The sequence below is a fragment of the Falco peregrinus genome, chromosome 6, assembly GCF_023634155.1.
Source record: "Falco peregrinus isolate bFalPer1 chromosome 6, bFalPer1.pri, whole genome shotgun sequence".
In the NCBI taxonomy this organism is placed as follows: Eukaryota; Metazoa; Chordata; class Aves; order Falconiformes; family Falconidae; genus Falco; species Falco peregrinus.
The window spans coordinates 44,255,418-44,276,182 of record NC_073726.1 but is presented as its reverse complement, the minus strand read 5'-3'; the positions used below and the strand labels follow the sequence as shown (position 1 = coordinate 44,276,182).

Below are 20,765 nucleotides of genomic sequence, written 5' to 3'. Positions count from 1 at the left end.
CTCTGCACAAGGCCTCTGTTTCAACGCCGACAGGTACTTCTGATGTAAGTTTTCATTTTACAAATATTTAGAAAAAAACGCTACACACCTCAGCATGAAAGTATAATACAGATCTTCCACATTTTGAGGACTAAACTTGTTGGAGAAAGTAGCTTTGCATTGTTAAAATGGCAGATTTGCTTAGGTTCCAGAGAAGACTGTTCTAATGAGAAATGGCCCAATGAGACATACAGAACCCCAACATTTTTATACCCTCCACCTTCTAAGGATCAGACCCAGAAAACAGGAACTTTAAAGCAAGAGTCTTGGGAGTCAGCTTTCACACCAGCACAACAGCATCCAAACCTTGGCTTCAGAAGCTGCACTTTTCAGTGGCAACCCAGGCCAATCCACATTGGTTGTACTGCTCTCCTGCATCTCAGCAGGGCAGTCAGAGCACAGACAGCAGGCAGAGCCAGGGCAGTTCAAGGCAGAGGCTTTCAGGCCTTACACCCACTGCCTCTCAGAAATGCCTCTCCTTTTGCACAGGCTTTTTGTCCGCTTGACTTACAGGCGTAACACCTAAACTCCAACCCATTCCCAACATCTCTAAAAAAACCCCATGAAACCAGGTAAAATTAAGTCAATTTCTTTCAGCCTCACTCCTTTCCCCCCTATCAACCCCATCAGCGCTTTCAGGGAAAATATAGTGATCAAAATGTTCCATAAAACACAAGTGTCACACAACACACTTGAATTTGGCTTTGTCTACATCTTGAAGAGAAAAAAGAAAAAAAGACATCACACACAAACAGTTGTCACATGTTTAATGTAATGGTACCCTAATTAAGTTTACAGTACTTTCATCTCCACTAGATACTGTGTTTCAAAAGCATAATGGGAAAAACAAACATGAAAGAAACCCACTAATTTTGGTAAAGTTACAGAAACTCAACCATTTGGAGTTACATATGCATAAATGCCTTTAAAAAATTAATTGTATTTTTCACCCTCACACAAAAAAAAATAGGTTTTGCTGGGTCTTTTCACAAGATAAGGAGATCAAAGATGGCACTTAAGCTTCTGAAGTCAGGGATGTCAGAAGGTTGTATCAAGACTTCCGCTGGCGAGCCTGCCATGAGGCGATCACTATAAATAGGAGAAGAATGTGCAAGAGCTATGAATAAGTGAGAAGTGCAACGTATTTTGCAAGCTTCTGTTCTGATAGCCATGAAACTGCAGACTGCTGGCGGAGGAAAGCCTGCCTAAATTTCTTCACCTGAAGCCTACTCAAAGCATACCAATCATAGAAAAATCATACGGATAGCCATACACTAGACTCTGCAATACTAATGGCAAGCTCTCCCTAAGATTTGACCTTGGATCAACAACCAAACCAAGCTGAAAGGTCACTTGGAGAAGCCACAGGAGTAATAGGAAGTATTTGTTGGTCTTCCTGTGACAAGCCATGAAGAGAACTAATATGGAAGCAGATAAAAATAGACTAGGCGGAAGTCTTTTTAAGGTACTATCAGCTAGAAAACTAGCAGGTCTATCATTTTATTATCCATTTCATACTTTTAACTTCAAAAATTAAGGCAAACAAGTACACTTTATATGAATAAAGTTTGAATCATGCTTAAAGAAAGGAAGCTAACCTAGAAACAGCCAAGAACCCTTAATTTTTACCTAAAAGTTTAGCCTAAAAGATGGTGAACTCATACAGTCACTCAAAACAGACTTAAGTCTTGGGGGCGGCTGTGTTTCCTACAATTTACAGTGCTCATTTTAGCTGTTATTCCTCTAACTCAAGATTAGGGAATGGACCCGAGTTCCTAACTGGAGAAAACTACCTTTGGAGAAGTCAAAGGTTTGCTTCTAGAAGAAACTTCAATATTCCTTCTCCCACGCTTAAAAACTGCTCATTCTGCTGTTTCCACATATAAGAAAATACTCACTAGATTAATAAAGGCATTAACATTTTACCTTTGCATCCTCCTTCTAGAGTTGCCTCTCACCTCTTAAGTTCCAGCAATCATACCCAAGTCACATTTGCTAATACTCTCTTACATTTCATACTAAAGACCACCTTTTGAAAGCTGATAAAGCATGAAAAATTCTCCTCAAATGCATCAGAAATGCCCTCTAAAAAAATTGGTATTTGTGAAAGTAATTCAGAACTTCAGTAATTTGTTCACTTGGATGCCCATATGATATTAATCAGGCAGATAACGTGATGCACAGGACTGATGTATGTTAAAAAATGCAGAAATCTACATGAATTAGAACTTTTGGTTGAATCATACATTAATTACACAGAAGAAACTAAAAATTTCTACTTGCACAGAAAAAGGGTGGAAATAAAACACACTCACTCCAGCACTTTTCCTACTATAAGAATATTGCACATTCCGATAATCTTGCACAAATTACTGGCTTTTTATAAAGACCATATATGAGGTATTAGTCTATTAATAAATAAAGAAGAACATGGAAAAGAAAAAGCACTTAATATAATGCAACAATCCATTCCAAGTATTTAGTGAATGAAAACTGAACAAGCAATAATATATACCCTTGAGGGGAAGGTTAAAGTTACTTAGCAAATAGGCAGCTTTCAAAATCCATTTTTGAAGCAAAGGGTTAAACCTCTTTTGATAAAGATTTTAAGAACTCAAAGCCTATTTACAACTCTGCTGTTTAAAATGCTTGTTTTGCTCATCCAATCAATCTGAAAGGTAAATTCTTATCTCACAGTTCTAAAGGGACAGGAATAGGTGGGTGACAGTAAACTCTAAGGGGAACTTATTTAATATACTAAGCCTGTATTACTAGTGAAAAAATAAACCCAAACTTTTGGACTGACAGCAGTTCAAGTGTTCAGAAGTTTTGTTGTGGGTTGTTTTTTTGTTTTGGTTTGGTGTTTTTGTTGTTGTTGTTTGGTTTTTTGTTGTTTGGGGTTTTTTTTAGTTTTAAACAGTTTATAGACAAGTTATGGGTTTCCATGGTGCTGAAACTGATACCCATTAGTACTGTCCTGATTAGCAAAGTAAGCACCACAAGGCATTAGATAAATACAATTGTAATTCTCAGGTTTATCTTGTGTTTATGGTAAGAATTTACCTTTCAAATCACAATGCTGAAAAATTCCTGCTGACAGGTAATAAGCCTGTCAATCTAAACACAATCTATCTGTATTTTATTTAGAACCTTCCAGAAACACTAGGAATCTGTAGGCAAGCTTATCTTAAGTTCACAAGAGCACAGAGGAGTATTTAAGTTCAATAAACTGAGCTATGGAAACTACACTGCACACATGGTAATATAATAAGCATAAAACGAAGAGTGTTTTCTATATTCTTCCAAACCTTGTTAAAGAGGTATTTGTATCTTGAAAGAAAAAAACCCAAAACCTTGTATGCACACAAAATTACATACATGAACATCCCTTAAATATGTCAAGGGTTATTCAAAACCTAAAATCTTTTCAGGCCAATGAAATCTGGCTATTTGGAAGTAAAAGCAATTCCTACATCATACTCCCAGGTGAAGCACAATCTTAACATATTCCCTCTCGTTGTTTTCCAACTTCAAAAAGTTTTTTTTTAATACATTTGCAATGCTGGACAAAGTAACTAAGACCCAGGTAAATCATATTTCTGGTATTTTGAGTAAATTAGATAACTTGCAGAGTAAGTCCCCATCAGGTAAAAACTGCAAGTGAAAATTTGGAAAGACATGATAAAAAAAAGCAGCACTTGAAAATTAAAGTATCTTCTCTGCTGCAATCCATGCACCAGTAACTCAAACAGTCCTGAATTGGCATATGAAAAAAATTATATTACATTTCTGAAATTAAAAATATATATCTTGTGTTGAAGTTCAACTTTAGAGAAAGTGTTAACTAAACAGAAATATATATGATTTTTTTCTGTCATATGAGATTATTTCTCTCCCATTCTAGGTAGTTACTGAGACACTTACTTCCCAAATGCCTGTTCTTTCTATTCTGAAGATTAGTTTCATCTACAATTTCTTTATAGCAGTTAAGTGTTTTTTAGAACAAACAGTCTGAAGAATTTTTCCATGTTAGCACAAAACCAAGAAATATTACGAAGATGTTGAAAGAAGAGAAGAGATGAAAAGGAAATATTATTGTCCAGAACAGTCCGTATATGTAGTAACCATGTTTCCTCGTCTCTGAGTGACAGTCCTACAGTGCTTGCTGGATCCGTGAAACCTGGTATCAGTTCGCACCGCATGTCGGTGTGCATTTTCAAAGTCACTAAACGAAAACATTTTTTCCATATTTTCAAACACATCATCAAACAGTCCACCTCCAAAGGAGAACTCTTGGAAAGAACGTCTTTGCCGATTGTGAGCTTCCCGATGACTTCGGAAGTGATTTTCAAAGTGCTTTTTTGACCGTGAGTTTTGACTAAAGAGGTCAAAGTCTTTGAACAGATCATCAAAGTTGAAATTAAATGACTGATGGAATGGGCTTCCACTATTTCCTTGTCCTCCGTGACGGCCAAACTGATCATATTCTCTTCGTTTATTCTCATCTGATAATGTTTCATATGCTATTTCCATTAAAAAAAAAGTTTCAAAAGTTTATTTACATTCCTATTTAAAACAAACAAAAAAATACACAAAGACAAAGAACAGCTTTCTTCCACTCCGTTAACAGGACAAATTTCAAGCAACACATTCATTCAACACACAAGCCTAATCAAGCTCAGTATTTGTTCAACTTTCCCCAAACTAAAATAAGCTGTTTCAAAATAACTTTTTATTTATTATAATAAAAATAGCTATACTATGTGGGCAAATTATATCCTCAAAATTTAATATCCACAGTAATAAAACATAGTTTAACTAGCAATAAAGATTAGTGTTTATATTTGAAAGAAAACAGCAATGATACATGACAATCAGAAAGACTGAAGGAGGAAGGCAGAGCTCCTAACTCATCCTAACAAAATTAATTGCCTGCTGCATTCCTGTCAAAGAAACACAGTGAAATGTCTTCAAAACTACTCGCCAGCCAGCTAGTGAGTTCCAACTACACCGCAGTTACAACTAGCCACAAGATAAATATCAAGGAGATAAAGGGAATTAATTTCTCCTATGTCCAAATTACCATTTTTTCAAAAGTTCAATAGTAAACCTGTATTTTGTGATTGGACATACCTGAAATGGAATTAGGTTTTCATCCAACCTTTGATCCAGAACTACAGCTACTAGTGTTCCAAGGTACAAACAGATAATATGCCTGTTCTGGTAACATTAAGAATTTTAAACACTTCCATTTTCTTATCTGTCAAAGGCTTGCAATTATTCTATATATTCAATGCTGACTTAAAGAGTTCCCAGTTCCTCCTGCAATAGGAGCTAACAACTGCAGTAAGTATCTAAAGAGACTGTCCCTCCCTTTCATTACATTAATGACAACCTTTCTTTCAAAAGAGTTCTTCTGCAGACAAGAAGGTAAAACCCAGAAATATTATTAGCCTAGTTAGAACTACACTAATAGATGCACGTTGTAACAATATGGGGAGCAGAAGTAGGAGCACCTTATTTTTCAGCAAGTTGTCTTCTGTGTTTGATTATTCGCTTCCATCATTACGTTTTATCATAGAACACTTATGAGTGGTGCATTCCTAGGCTCACAGGATAATTCAGAAGTTGGAAGTGACCTCAGAAGGTCTTTAACCTTCTCAGAAGTAGGGTCAGTTACCAGACTAGGTTACACAGGGCTTTATCCACTCACTTCTGGAATATCTCCAAGGTTGGAGACTGCAGAACCTCTCTAAGCACCTGTTCCAACACTAGCCTATCCTCAAGGTGAAAAATATTTTCCTTATAATGACTCTGAACCTCTTTCACTTGTTGTCTCTTGTACTCCCCCCATGAACCACTGAAGCACCCTGTCGCGTCTTTTTTATAATCTCCCCGTAGTTACTGGAAGGTTGTTGTTAGGTCCCCCTGAAGCTCTAGTAATCCTGAGCTACATCTTACTAGACAGATCAAAAGATAAGAATTAACCTCCCAGGGCTAAAGCTGTCCTACTGCCAAGTGTATTTTGTGCCAAGAGGCATAAACCAAAAAGCCTAAGAAGCAGGAATACATAAACTGTGTAAAAGGCCTATGTGCAAGGACACAAGAACAAGTCAGATACCAATATTGGACATTTGACAGCACAGAAGTAGAATTAAGGAAAAAAATAATATCTGTTTTCACGGAATAAGACATAAAAGGAGTATAACAAGTTATCACATTTGCTCACAGGTTTAAGTCATGTATAGAATTATTAAGACTAAGGTTAGCATATATTACCTTCAGCAATTTCTCTAAATTTCGCTTCTGCACCAGGACTCTTATTTTTGTCTGGGTGGTACTTCATAGCCAGCTTGTGAAATGCCTTCTTGATCTGGCGGTCCGATGCATTTTTTGGAACTCCTAAGATATCGTAATAGCTCTCTGTGGCCAGTATTAATTCAGTTATCATTAAAATGCAGAGAGCAAATGTGAAGACAGATTGAGTAGTGGCCATTTCTCTGGTTCCTAGAACAAAACCAAAATATACTTGAAGAGCTAGTTATTCACATTCCACAACTTATAGACACAACCATAAGCCAGAAGAGGAAGACCTGTAAGTTTCAGGAGTCACTCAGTGACAGACATGTAAGCCCACTGTTTCACACAAACTCCATTCCCCTAGTTTCATAATCAGTATATGTAAATTAAAAATCCACAAATTCATAGTTCATACGCATCACATGCGCACTTCCATGTTCATCTTTGTTTTACACCTATTCTTAACTGTACATTCTCCCACAGAGCCGCTAAATATACAATACGTATCACTGTGTCAAACAGTTCATGCTGGCATACCTGAACTATAGTTTTAAACTAATCCTTGAGTTCTAGGACCATAAACACAGCAGCTCTAAATTAAGTGCAGATTGCAAACACCTGCTCAATACTGAAAACCAATTGACTAGTTACCTTGTGCAGTAACAAGAGCCTGAAAACACAACTGGCCTAGAAACCAACTGTGAGTGCAGGAAGACAAGACTTGCATGCTCATGCTCAGCTTCTCAAGGTCATTTAACTGACCTAACATGAACATGATAAAAAGTAAAACACTCATTTAGAGTACGGAGTTCAGTCAAGTAGGGCACATTTTCCTTTACAATGGGCTGGGCTTTTGTATTAGATTGTACTATAAAAACACCTACCATAACTTTGATATCAAAGAATTCAGCTGATAAGTACCATTGCATATAAAGGTTTACATATGAAGCTCTCAACATCTAAACTGAACTCAAAAAAGGAGTCTTCTACACAAGACAAGCAGCTTCAACAATAATTAAAATTGTGCCTTTTTTTCAGCAATGTATTTGTCAAAAAGTTGTATCTTGAAACAAATTGATGCTGGAACTCAGGGGAAAAGCTGTGGCATAAATTAAGTCATAAAAAACATAGCCACATGATCTCTCATGATTTTTTTCCGAGGACAAAGTGAGCCCTTCCTACCAGAAGAAAATATTGAATGATTTTCCAAGGCCTGTGCATGTATTTAAAACGCAGAGTACAGAAACATGAATGTTCGAAGACAGAATGCTGGCTGTCATCTAACCAGCAGAATGTATGACAAGGCCCTGAGCATGCCAGAAGTAACGTGTCCCCTTGACCAGCTTACACTGATTTGAGTATACCATACAACTCGGAGAGATGAATGGTATTACCTTCCTGAAAGCTGAATAAGCTAACCTTACAGTCTGAGGACCATTAGTTAGAATACTTTTAGACAGTATGAGGCCCAAACGTTCGTCACAGATTTCAAAACCTTTGGATACCAGGTACATATGACAATTAAGCCTTTAACAGAAGTCCATATCCTCTAAAGAAAATTAAACCCCAAGCACCAAAAATGGGAAAAAAACCCCAATTTCTAACAGTTAAGTCAGGGGGCTAAAGTAAATGTTGTGAGGCAAAAGCAAAAAGCTCATAAAATTAACGTACCCGTGCCCTCTTAAGCATTTATTTGGCTAGCAGCCTGCATGGTATCAAGTGTTAAGGAACAGCAGTTGAAACAAATCGTATTTTGGTCAGCGTACTTAGATACCAAACAGACAGTTCTTTTTGGTATTCTTCATGCATGATAACAGACATATTTTTAGTACATGCCTTTTCAAGGTTTTTACCCGTATTTTCTCGCACCTCTTCACAAACCTGAAACTTTGCTGGGTACTAGGAACTACACACATGTATATCCTTCCACACTTTCAGAACTTTATTCCCTTATGTGCTTTACAGATACAGACTTAGGCCTGTCTTTATCTCACCCATAATATCGTTTTTATTTTACTTCATTACCTCACACCTGCATCATGCTGGTATAATCACCTGCTGCATTCTCTAACGGCTAACTTCCTTCTACTATTATTGAACAATGAAAAGCTAAAAAAAAAAAAAAGTGAGTAGTTTATGCCCTTCATTAAGAGCCAAATCCTCTTTTGTAACATCCAAGTTAATTGAAGCCCAAGAACATCAAGTCACTCCTTCAAAGTTTTGTGCTCTGCCTAACCTTCTCAACTTCTATTATTCTTGATAGTGAATTACACCTAAGTTTTCCTTTTTCTACAGTTTTACATTAGGTTTTCTGTAACACAGTTCTATGCTATACTTCCCCCAGTTTTAACTAGATTTCTAAACCATACTTAAAAAAAAATATAATCAGTACTTAAGTTTCACTATTTTTTAAAATAATGTAGATTTAATGCTGCCCTTGAACAACTCAATGAAACGTAAATGAAAATCAAGTACAAACAGAACTCCAATATAAACAGAATTTTAAATTTATAACATGATCAGAAAGACATTGTCATATTTTGACACTATCATCAATTATTCAATTTACATTTTTGAAAACACTTATTTTATTATGCTGTCAGCATCTTAACTGCTGCTACCATTAACTAATCTGTTAAATGCCTGACCGCTGCCCTGCCACCCCTAATTACTTTCACAACCCCTTTCAAAATCAAGTCTCTTAAACACACTTATTCTGCTTATGCCTCTTCTCCCTCGGTTTCTCAGTCAAAAATGGACAGGTAAGTTTCACTTTCCAGGCTATGTACAGTAGTTACTTCAAACACATTACAAAATGCATTAATTCTGTATACTTCTTGACATTCAGCTCATGCCACAAAACGTCTTTCCTAACAATTATAAAGAACTACATTTTATTTAGGTACATCTAGGAATAAAGTTAGAGATTTTATTAACACAGATCAACTATTTAACTCTGTTGAATAAGTTGTTACAGTTCTCAACTACAACAGCTTATAGTGTAAGTAGTATACTGTCTAACGACGATCAAAAATATAATAGAGGTGATAATCAGTTCTTTATCAGTCTATCAACATTTATCAATAGCTGCATGCCGAAGTGATGCTTAAGGATGATGTACTAGGAATAAAATCTGTCACTCATAGAAAATAAGACTCTACGTCCATCTTGCAATGCAAATGCCCGATTCCATCCCTCTTTAAAAGTAATTAACAAAGATCTTAAGAAATGCTTATATCCACGAAGTCTCATACTCAGAAAATCCACAGCATCACTACTGCTCTGACTGCAGGAATTGCAATGCACTATCCAGTGGGATCACGACGTCATATGATTATTTTTACGCGCTATTTATTAGCAGTAAGAAAGTTACCAAGTCCTCCAATGCTTCTCATATCACGACTAACTGGATGAGTAAGCAAGTCTCCTAGTTCACAGCTAACTACAGGAGTCTGTCAAAGTCCAGGGCTCGTATTTTTCTTGGCTTCCTATACTGACCGGAAAGCAAATCTAGAAGGCTCCTGCATCTTCTGGAGATCAAGGAAACGAAACAGAGCCTCCCCGGCGTCATCCTCCCTTGCCAGACCCCTCTGAACCTCGCCAGAGCCGTACCACAAAGCGAGGCCGAGCCAGAGCTCGACAAACGATACCAGCGACACTAAGCGACGCTGCCCTACCTCCAAGTCGACCAGGCTTGCAAAAGACCACAGCAGACGGGCCTAGCGAGAAGGGAGAGCCCAAAGGGCAAATAAAGGCACCAGACCGAGTCCGTGTGTGTCCTCCCTTTCCCACACCGCCCCCAGCTCCCCTCCCCCAGCCGCCACAGCACCTCCTAACCGCTCCGGCCCCACCGCGTCCGCTTTCCCCCATCAGCATCCCTCCACCTTCCCCAAGACCCTCCACAGCAGCCCCAGCCCTTCCGTGCCGCCCCTCACCTCGGCCCACGCTCGCCGCCGCCAGCACAGAGGCCGCTGCCCCTCAGCGCCCCGCGCACCGCTCCCGCCCCACCGCCGCCAGCGCTCGCGCAGAGCTTCCCCCGCGCCCCGACTGCGATTTCTACACGAAGCGCTGCGCCATTGGCCGCTCAGCCCCACGTGACGCCGCGCACGCGAGCGGCAGCCGCTGCAGCTGCCGCCGCGGGGCGGGGCTTCCCCCCCCCCCCGGCACAAGGGGCGGCGGGCGGAGGCGGGGCTGTTGCCGCCGTGTCTCTTGTCCGCCGCGGCCCCACTGCTACCGCGTGGTGGTTCCGCCCCGCGCCGGGCTGCGGTGCACCGCCATGCCGCGGTACTGCGCCGCGTCCTGCTGCAAGAACCGAGGGGGCCAAAGCGCCAGGGACCAGCGCAAGCTGAGCTTCTACCCGTGAGTGGCTGGGGGGGGGCGGGGATAGAGGCCTGGGAGGGGGGGGGGGTGGCCCTAGGGATGGTGAACGCCGAAGGGGCCGGCTCCGAGTCCGGCGAGGCCCGCAGCGGCCCCTCAGGAGCTGCGTGGGTACATGGCCGAGGGACTAACTTCTGGGGCTGGTAGTCGCCGAGGCGCTGAGGGGAGGTGGCGCCCTCCTGTCTGCGGGAGAGGGGAAGGGAAAGGTGTGGGGAGAAAGGGTCGGCAGGCCGGGTGTTTAGTCCCCCCCACTCCCACCCCCCGCGAAGGGGCAGGTACTTGCGGGGGGTGGGGCGGGAGTGCTGCGGCGCCGAAGGGCTATTGAATAGACGCAGCCGATTAATGAAGTGAAGAGCTAAGAGATTCGACTAAGAAATAAAATTTGCGCTTCTAATCAGAGGCTGTGTGGCTGTTAGAGCTGAGTAGCACCGGTCACCCCGTGTATTTGGAGCGCGGCCGGCGCTGTGCAGGGGGTTAGCAGGGCGGGCGCGAGTGGGGCAGTGGCTCAGTGGTGAGGGAGCTGCGTGTCCTGTGGCTGACAGCTTGCAAGCTGAGGGGAGGGCAACAGAGCAGGAAAGGAAACATATACTGTTTCTTTAAAATGAAATATTCCCACTAGAATTGTCGTGCCTTCGCTGCGAACAGAGGCATTGCGGGTTTGTTTGGAAGCAGCTGAGCTGGCTGGAAGCTGCCTGGCTCGGTTGCCAAAACACGGTTTATGGTGGCCGCGTAGTATTCCCCGGCCACCCAACTGGTTGGTCACCGGCCCAGGCCCGCAGTGACCTCTGCGCTGTTGGCAGTTGTGTGGTTGTTGATTCCCAGAAGGGTGGGTTTCACAACCCCGAGAGGAGCACAGTGCAGGTAACTAAATATTAATGCATTTCTGTTGAATAAAAGCATGATACGCATTTGTCAACAAGAGGAATTTTGTAGCATTTAAGAAAAATGTGAAGAAATTTTATGACTAGCCTCAAAATCTGTTTTAGTAAAATGTATGCCTCAAACTAAGTTTTGTTTTAGTTGCTGATTAGTCTTTGTTATTCCAAGATCAGGAAGGGTATGTAGGAAGACCCACAGGAAGACTGCCTTGAAAGGGATTTTAGTTTAGATTGAAGGAAAGCTTTTTTCCCAGCATGCCTTTAATATGTGATTCATCATAAAACAATCACGAAAATGTGGGGAAATAATTTTTTTATATTGCTTTAGAGAATGTGCCACATGGATGATCAAAACAAGTTTCAGTGCTGATAAATATTCATATTCACATAAATGGCATTGGTATAAAGATGATTGCAAAAACACAGCTGTCTTATCTAGCCATTGAATTGTGCTGCATGGCGAGTATAATGGTCCTGTAGAAAGGGTGCTGAGACTTGATTTATAGAGCTCTCCTGGCCTACATTAGCAACTACTACTGACATGAATTGCAAGATTTATTCTGTTGCCTCTTACCATCCCAAAGAAGTCCTTTGGTGCTCTGTGAGTTTGGGTCTGAGACCCTTCTGAAATTTTTAATTGTAATCTAATCTCAACTGGCCTAAGTACGCTTCTTCGTTTTGTTTCTACACCGCTCTGACTTGTGCAGTGGGGGCAACTGCTGAGTAAATTCTGTCCACTTCTTTCCATTTGTGTGTGTGTGTGTGTTATGTTCACACCAGAGAACAGATTCTGTTGATGAATAAGGGGGACTATTGAAGCAGGAGCAGGTTTTGGCAAAGTTGCCCTTAAGCTAAAATAATACATTTTGCTGTCAGACGTTGTCACTACAGACTATTTTGTTTTCCATCTGAAACTGGCTGACTGGAGAAAGCAGTGAGTGCTATGTTGCAAGGGTAACAGCAGTGGAAGCAAATGTTCTCAAGACCTTCCTGGACAGGGTGTAACATCCCAGGCTAAGCTCTGTTGCTCCTAGGGCATGCTTGTAATATATGTAACGCTGCTGTTGGGCATACACGAAGTAGTCAGGATTTGAAAAGCCTGAACCTCTAACCTGCCCTTCACAGGTTATTCTTTTCTTGCCAGCATGTTTCCTTTCATTCCTGCAGATACTCAGAGCCAGATGCATCAAAACCTTACTCAGTTTCCTTGGTAATTTGAAAACTTGACTGGCAGTGAATTCAAGATTGGGGTAGAGGTGAAGATAGGCACCTTTATCCTGTGAATCTCAGGTGTCTTTCTCTGAAAATGAGCTGAGTTTGCAATTTTGGAACGCTGTGGGCTTGCTTAAGAGTCATTGCCCTGTATGGCTTTTGGAAGAAGCCTACAGCTTCAGGGATTTGAAGGTGGGATCTAGGGCTTGCCGAGAAGTTGCCTGACGGGTGCCTTTCATAGTATTCAGGTGACACTCCAGGCTCTCTCCCCAGCTTCTGTTGTGTTGGAATACCTCACTGCAGAATGATTTTTTTGTGTGCATGAAAGTTCCATAAATATATAGTAATAAGCACAACCAAAGGAACTGATTGTTAATTAAAAGGAAAAAAGAGCTAATGGAAGACAAATGGCATTAGGAATGCTCCATTTCTATTTAGCAAGTAACACAAAATGGCTTTTGTAAAGAGGCTGTAGGCACTTACTCACATCTGGATGTTCCGTTGTCCATCATACAGCCAACAGTGAATACTTTTTACATCCTACAGTTACAATCAGAACAGGTTTAATGACTACATGAATCTGTCTCTTACAGTATCATGTATACAAAACAGATGTATTTTTTTAATTTTCGTGATTCTGAAGAATGTTGTTTTCTTAACGGTAGTCATTTAACACTGCTCAGTATTCAAGTTATGTTTCATGTATCATATGTGGTTATATGCTAGAGTTAAAATAAACTTGATATGCACCAGAGAAATCTTAAGCACGTTTCAAATACCTAGATATCTGTCTGATAAGAAATGAGAGCCAAGAGTGGTCTGAATGTACATGTTGCCATTACCATAACTGCTTGACTGTATATGCATCATGATGAGCCTTTCATTTCCCTTTGCATTTGCAATTCAATAAGTAAACTGCAAATATTCACCCATGTTCTTTTACTTTAGTTCTTTTTCCTGTGAAATTTGTCTGACTGCATATATTTTCAAAACCAATTTAATTTTTTTCTATGAATGTCTATACTCTTCGTTTGCCTCTTCAAATAGGTTAGATGGTTGAAAAGTTTGTTGTAGATTACATAAATTGTGTGGGCTCTTAGCACTGAAAGAAAGCTTTATTGCTGAAACACAAAATATAGAAATGCTTTGCATTTGCATGTATTTACTTTTTGAACAAAATTTAATTCCTGTATTGGAAATAGTCACTCTTCAAAATTACCAGAAAAACTGAAGTATGAGATGTATTAAAAGGTACTCTGTTAAACAAAAAACAGTAACAAAAGATTTTGTTACTAGTTGTGTCTAGTAAGACAAAAAAGCCCCACAAATACTATTTCTAAAATGAGGGCCAGACCTAACTTTTGAAAATTAAGTCAGAGTATTTAATCTTATTTCAGCAGAACTGCTTTCTGAGCAAGTGTTGCGGGATCAAACCTTTCAAAACATCTTGGCCATGTGTTCTGAAACTCTCGACTAGCAGAAATCAACAGAAATTCTGCTGTGAACTCTAGAGCAAATATCTAACTAGAAATAATTTGGATAATTATTGGATTAACATGTAAGTGACATCCTGATTAGTATTTAAATTTTTTTAAAGGATTATTTTAATTGTCTCTTAAGGAAAGACTACCTTGTAAGGAGCAATGAGATATTCTTTGTTTAAAAAGAAGAAAGAACGGAGAAAAAAATAACAGGTTTTTTGTTTGTGGTTTTTTTTTTTGTTTTTTCAACTGCTTTAAAAAAGATTTCCACTTCATGATAAAGAGAGACTGGAGAAATGGTTACGGAATATGAAACGAGATGCATGGACTCCAAGTAAGCACCAGCTTCTATGCAGTGATCATTTTACCCCTGATTCCCTTGATGTGCGATGGGGTATACGATACTTGAAACATACTGCTGTACCAACAATTTTCGCTTCCCCAGATGATGAGGTAATGTGTTCTTATCTTTCTTATTGTAGTACAAAGCTAATCAACTATTGATGTAATACGGATGTTCTAATTATCTGTAATACATCCATATTTTATTTTAAAAATTGAATTCCTGTCCATCAAAACATTTTGTCAGCAGGACTGACACAATATGAGTATGTGATTCCATAGTGTAAAGGAAGACAACATCCCATACTTTGCCTGGAGTTCAGTATCTTTTTTTATCTGGAAGCTACAGAAGCTTTTCCTGTGCAATTACTCTTACTTATATTTTAATGTTCTTTTAAGGCTTTTTATTAACTGTACATTAATACTGGCTTTGGAATGTTTTAGTTTCAAACTACTCATTTCTCTTTCTTGTCCCTAACCTCTCTGACACCTAAGAGCTCAGGAGAGTAGGCTGCTAAACATAGCCCACAAAGACTACATCTTGTCTTTGTTGTGGTTTAACTCCAGATGGCAACTAAGTACCAGCTAGCCACTCGCTCACTCCCCCACTCCCTCAGCAGGATGGGGAGGAAAATCAGTGGAAAAAAGGGAAAACTTGAAGGCTGAGGTAAGAATAATTTAATAATCAGAATGAAATAAAAACTGTAGTAATAATAAGGATGAGAGGGAAGGGGAGAGGAATAAAAGCCAAAGGGAATGGAACAAAAACCCAAGTGATGCACAGTACAATTGCTCACCACCTGCTGACCAACACCCAGCCAGTCCCCAAGCAACAATCAACAGTTCCTGGCCAACTCACCCTGGTTTCTATACTGATCATGATATTCTATGGGATGGAATATCCCTTTGGCTAGTTTGGGTCAGCTGTCCTGGCTGCGTCCCCTCCCAATTTCCAGTGCCCCTCCAGCCTTCTCATTGGCAGGGCCTGAGAAACTGAAGAGCCCTTGACTTAGTGTAAACATTACCCAGCGACAACTAAAAACATGAGTGTGCCACCAGCATTGTTCTCATGCTAAATCCAAAAGACAGCACTGCACCAGCTATTATGAAGAAAATTCTATCCCAGCCAAAACCAGGACATCTTTCACAGATTTGTACTATTGTTTACATCAAAATACTGTGCTACACAGGCACCTAATTTTGATCAAAGATATATCAAAACTATATTTGCATATATTTCACCACCATCTTGCTTTATGTATCTTAGAGCAAGTGAAGAGTATCTTCTCAGAAACGCTTAATGATTCTTCAGGAAACATTTCATATTATTTCTTCTTCCAAATGAAGAATGTTTGTGATACAAGAGCAGTATTAGTTGCCTGCATTTCAATATTGGTAACCATTCTACACTAGTTTGCAAGGATTTTTATTTTGAAGACTGTCATAAGAGTGTGAGGGCAGGGGCTTATGGAGAAGGAAGCTTTTCAATGAAAGTAAAGGTCTGTCTTCCAGCAGCTCAATCCTGAGGGGTGTTTTGGTGCCTTTCATTCAGCCTTAATGGCAGTCCTGATAGGCAAGGATTTGGGGAACATTTCCCTGATATATTTCATAAGAGATTTCTCTAGGTAAAAGATTTAGTCTGAGAAGGCTTTTTTCAGCTGCTGGTAGAATGGAGAAAAGGAAATACTTAATTCTCTCAAAATCCCCAAGATTGATGTGGTATTAAGTGTTACCTCTGAAAAGATAAAGATAACAAAATGAATCCTATTTTTTTAATACATTTTTTCAGTCCGTTTAAGACTGAAGTTTCATATACAATTGAATTACAAGGTTTAATATATTTTGGATGCTTCAGACTACATACGTACTTATGAATATACACTTTGAAATGATCTTTTGCATCATCATCTGTTTTTTCAGCCTGGACTCTTCTTTGCCCCCTGTTTTGGTTTGGGGTTTGTTTGGTTTTTTTTGCTTGGCCTGTATTTAGTTCACAAAGCTAAAGTTACTCTTGTTCTGTTTGGTTGTTCAGGGCAGTTTTGGTTTTGTTTTTTAGTCCACAGGCCTAACATGAGTACAAGTTCCACAGGTTGGTTTCTTCATAATCAAGCCTACTAGAAAAAAATAAGGCACTCACTATTAGTGTATTTTTATTTCACTGACAAACGTACTAAAAAGCTTGTTTGGATACTGATCTTAACATCTATGTGGTGATGTAGTTTATGTGGAGGAAGGGAAAAGAAGGTGGCTAAAAAAGGATAAGCTTCAAATTGTCCCTCTTTCAGTAATAATTTCTGTTTAAAGTCCTGTGTAAATTGTATCCTGCTGCTAAGATTTCTGTCCATCCAAAAAAAAAAGTTCTCCATTCTTATGCATTACAAAGATTAGTTGTCAGAACTTAATTGCTTATTTAAAAATCAGCCTATGTGATTGTGCATGAGTACATTTCACTATTCAGCAAGCCTGTGTTCATAATCTTTTTTTATTAAATTTCCTGTGGGGTAGACAGCATGACTAAGAATTTCCTATATCTTTCTAAAACAACACTGTTACTGCATCGTTAATGCAAAAGTCTGGTACTGTTGATATTTAACAGACATATATTTAATACAGTATTTCAGGTGGTAATAAGGGATGTTAGCCTTTGTCAGACAGATTTCTCTTGAAGTGCTTTTAAAATTACATTGTCTTGTGTAAATTGGTAAAGTTCCGTAGGGTTTGAAAATGGGGGGGGTGGGGGGGACGTCTTAACTGCCTTTAGAGATTTAAAATGCTATTTCAACAGTTAGGACCTAAAGCAAAGTTATGGAAGATACTTGAATTTTCAGGTCTCTGGTGTAATTTTTAAAGAGTGCTCATGTAAATTATCCTTTATGCAGTACCATAGTGTAGAATGAGATTTGCTTCATATATTTTTACGCTCAAGTGATTTCCTAGTTACAATGTTTGGGTTTTTTTTTTCCTCCAGGAGAAAGATTTTTCTCAGAACAGCCCACAGGAGCTAAAGACAAAAGACACAGAAGAAACAAATACAAAGGTCGTGTCAGAGAAAGCATCTGTATCACTTGAACCCTGTACGCCAAAGAAAAATCCTGTAAGTGCAGAAAATGTAGGTGAAGAAGCAGAAGTAGTTTGCTCAGCTGTTTTGAGTAAACCTTTACAAATTCAAAACCTGCAACTTCAAAACAGAGAAGGCTTTCAGGCAGACAGTGTTGCTCTTGATAGTTCATCTAAGCAGCATATACATCAACCTAATCCTGTTTTAATGGCAGCAGCAGTTCAAAGCATGGAAGCTACCAGTGTTTGCTCTTCTGTAGAGGATCCAGTAGGTTGTACAGCTACAGTTTTGCAATTTACAGACCCTGACTACATTAATTCATCTCTGAAACTGAAAAATGCTTTAGGTTCAATTACTGACTATGCAGTTGAAAATCCTGACTCTCATGGGGTAGGTTGCTCGCTTGAAGTACAACCAACAAGTGAAAATGCAGTTTTACTGAGTACAGTCACACAAACTATTGAACAGTTCAGCGGAAGTGAAGAATCTGTCATCGCTATTATTGTGCCAGCTGAGAGTCCAGAAGACCCTGAAATAGTAAATACTACTTTCCTGCCTATTAAGCAAGAGTTTCTTGACACAGAGGAGACAGAAACAGATAAACCTGTCTATATGAATGCATATGGTGGAAGTGAAGTATTACAAACTGAGCATTCATACTGCAAACAAGACATAGACAGAGATCACCTTTGGCAAAAAATTTCAAAGCTGCACTCTAAGATAACTCTACTTGAAATGCAGGAGATAAAAACTTTGGGGAGACTCAGATCCTTGGAAGCTCTTATTGGACAACTGAAGCAAGAAAACCTGCTTTCTGAAGAAAAGTTGAAGATTGTAGAAAACTGCTTTACAACACTCGAGGTGACTATGTTACAGTAAAGGCTTTCAATGATTGTTCTAATATATCTTTTTAGCCTCTTTGACAGTCCTTTTGGACAAAATAACTTCTGTATCAGTCGTGGTATTTTAGACATCTAATGCAGATTGTGTGAATAGCAAATATTCTTTAAAATGTTAAATCAATCACTACCAAAGCTAGGTGGAAGAACATTGCCTATAAAACGTGACTTGCAAGTAAGCTTTAAAAAAATCTAAACACGTTAAAGTTTTGTTAAAAAGTATATTAATTTAATCAATAAAGATAAGTTAAACCTTTCTAGCTGCAGGCTCCCCTGAAACATGCAACTCCAGCATTTGGGGCAGCAGTAGAATGGACAGAATAAGCATCTGTGATGGACAATTATGAACTTGTTTTTTTAAAAAAAGTGTCTTAATGCTCTTTTAAATGAGTAATGAGGTGTGTAATACACATTGTCCAGTAAGAACGCAATTACTCTTTCATCTTCTGTTTATCTAATATTTGTTCTGGTAGTTTTTTGTACACTTTGACCTTATTAAAATTGTTTCTGCAGTAAAAGGTGTTGCTTTTCATTTAGTTCTACAAACAAAAATTATTTTAAGAATATTATTACAGTGAACAGGTCCATAGCTTTTTTTTGTTTCATTGATTCAGCTGAAATGGAAAGAACCATACTAAATAGTGATGTTTTTGTTGGTTAGTAAGAGGGAAAGCTCTAACTATTCAGTGAGTGCTATCTACTCAGCATTGATCATCTTGCAGTCTGGGTTGTGTATATACCGTTAATATACTGCAGAAGATAATTCTTTGCAGAGAAAATTGCTAGGGAAAGTAGCAGAATCTGGGTCACTATTTTTGTATGTCTTACTCTTCAAGAAATGGAATTGCAAGAGTAGAAATCTGTTCCCCTGTATTGATTGGTTTGTTGTTTTTTTTTTAAACTCTCTAGTGCACAGGATGCCACTGCAGTAGAAAGGTACTGACGGTTCATTTTGAGGGAAGTTAGCTTGCTTAAATGCTTTCTGTTTCTGTGTTCTGTTCAGATCAGGAGTTCCTTGTACTAGTACTGGATCATCTAGTCCAACTGTACATCACAGTTGGACTAGGTGATCGTTGGTAGTCCCTTTCAACTGACCTAGTCTGTTCTATTCTGCCATGATTCAATTACTTGAGGGGCTTGGATGTATTTTCCAATATTAAAAAGTGTGTCCCCACTACCACCACCACCAGCTCAGTCTAGGACTGGAGCAAATGGGTTCCTTTGCAGTCTGTTAACCTGTGTTCTCCATCAGAAACATTCTGAAGTGTTCTGATAATCTTTTCATAAGGAACTGAGGATCAAGCAACAGTGATTTCAAAGCTGGCCTCTAACTAGATAAACTGCAAACTAGTCAAATGTCAGAACATTTTTGAGGCTCAGAGTAGTAGCTGCCTAGATATTGGTCTGCTAAAGCAAAGTGCTGTAAGAGGTTAGTCTGTATCAGTAACCACTGCAGTAAGCTTGTTTTGTCCTTCAACTTGTTAACTTCTTTTAGGCTCGAAGCACAGGATATGTTTGGGAAAACTCCTGAAGAAGATAAAGGTCAGCTGTAATATGATCAATTATTTACCAGGACTCTGTGACCAGCTCAGTTCTTCCCCTCTTGTTACAGAGTACTGTCCCTGTAACAAAAGAACACACCTGTTCTGCCTTGTGTGCTCTGAAATTACAAGAATTGTCCTGTATTCTCTAGAAACGTTGCTAGTATGCAAAGTCCAATTTTGTTGGACAGCTAACATTGTCCAGGTGGCCTCTCTGAACTGCGTATTTTTTATTTTTTAAAAAAGAGATCTAAAGTGATTTACAAAATTATATACTAAGTTGTTACGTGATTTGGCAATTTTAGAAATTTCATTAATGTCACTACAAATTCTTTGCTAACACTATATTGTAAGACTGACCACCCAGTTCAAAAGTCCACTATAGGTCTTGAATGGCAATGAAAGCTCAGACATGAGCTCTATTCCAAAATGTGAAGGGTTTTTTTAACATAGTATTTGCATTTCTGCCTTTGCTAGCAGTTTCCAGTATTAAAATTGCAAGCATTATTTGTGGCATAGATTTTTTTAAAATCTGGGAAAAAGCAAGTTTACCGTTTTCCGGGGTTTTTTATGGAGTTTATTGGGACTATAGCAGAAAAACTCAGTAACTCTGCAAGTCTGTCACCAAGTCTACGAAT

General features: G+C 39.1%; 2 protein-coding genes across 5 annotated transcripts; one reads left to right on the top strand and one right to left on the bottom strand.

The window, feature by feature from the left end:
- Window positions 1-791: 791 nt before the first annotated feature.
- Window positions 792-10,426, bottom strand: DNAJB9 (DnaJ heat shock protein family (Hsp40) member B9). Of its 2 annotated transcripts, none has more exons than XM_055808491.1 (3): window positions 10,275-10,426; window positions 6,319-6,546; window positions 792-4,562 (listed from the first exon to the last, which is right to left on the bottom strand). In XM_055808491.1, exons 2-3 carry the CDS (start codon window positions 6,533-6,535, stop codon window positions 4,132-4,134), a joined length of 648 nt encoding a protein of 215 aa, XP_055664466.1. In that variant the 5' UTR covers window positions 6,536-6,546; window positions 10,275-10,426; the 3' UTR covers window positions 792-4,131. The 2 variants fall into 2 exon arrangements, with proteins under 2 accessions (XP_055664466.1, XP_005242160.1); XM_005242103.4 differs by lacking the exon at window positions 10,275-10,426 and adding an exon at window positions 10,017-10,101.
- A 103-nt stretch (window positions 10,427-10,529) lies between these two features.
- On the top strand, window positions 10,530-19,104 carry THAP5 (THAP domain containing 5). Of its 3 annotated transcripts, XM_055808759.1 has the most exons (4): window positions 10,586-10,698; window positions 14,207-14,364; window positions 14,551-14,740; window positions 17,598-19,104. In XM_055808759.1, exons 3-4 carry the CDS (start codon window positions 14,597-14,599, stop codon window positions 18,564-18,566), a joined length of 1,113 nt encoding a protein of 370 aa, XP_055664734.1. In that variant the 5' UTR covers window positions 10,586-10,698; window positions 14,207-14,364; window positions 14,551-14,596; the 3' UTR covers window positions 18,567-19,104. The 3 variants fall into 3 exon arrangements, with proteins under 3 accessions (XP_055664733.1, XP_055664734.1, XP_027649245.1); XM_055808758.1 differs by lacking the exon at window positions 14,207-14,364 and having other exon boundaries at window positions 10,530-10,698; XM_027793444.2 differs by lacking the exons at window positions 10,586-10,698; window positions 14,207-14,364 and adding an exon at window positions 10,811-11,577.
- Window positions 19,105-20,765: the final 1,661 nt, after the last annotated feature.

What these genes read in the sequence shown, in the direction of transcription:
- DNAJB9 (XM_055808491.1), bottom strand. Translation starts at nt 6,535, where the DNA reads ATGGCCACTACTCAATCTGTCTTCACATTTGCTCTCTGCATTTTAATG. An exon ending in ATTTAGAGAAATTGCTGAAG is followed by an intron (nt 4,563 to 6,318) that starts GTAATATATGCT and finishes TAATGGAAATAG; the next exon opens with CATATGAAACATTATCAGAT.
- THAP5 (XM_055808758.1), top strand. Translation starts at nt 10,616, where the DNA reads ATGCCGCGGTACTGCGCCGCGTCCTGCTGCAAGAACCGAGGGGGCCAA. An exon ending in CGCAAGCTGAGCTTCTACCC is followed by an intron (nt 10,699 to 14,550) that starts GTGAGTGGCTGG and finishes GCTTTAAAAAAG; the next exon opens with ATTTCCACTTCATGATAAAG. An exon ending in TCGCTTCCCCAGATGATGAG is followed by an intron (nt 14,741 to 17,597) that starts GTAATGTGTTCT and finishes TTTTTCCTCCAG; the next exon opens with GAGAAAGATTTTTCTCAGAA.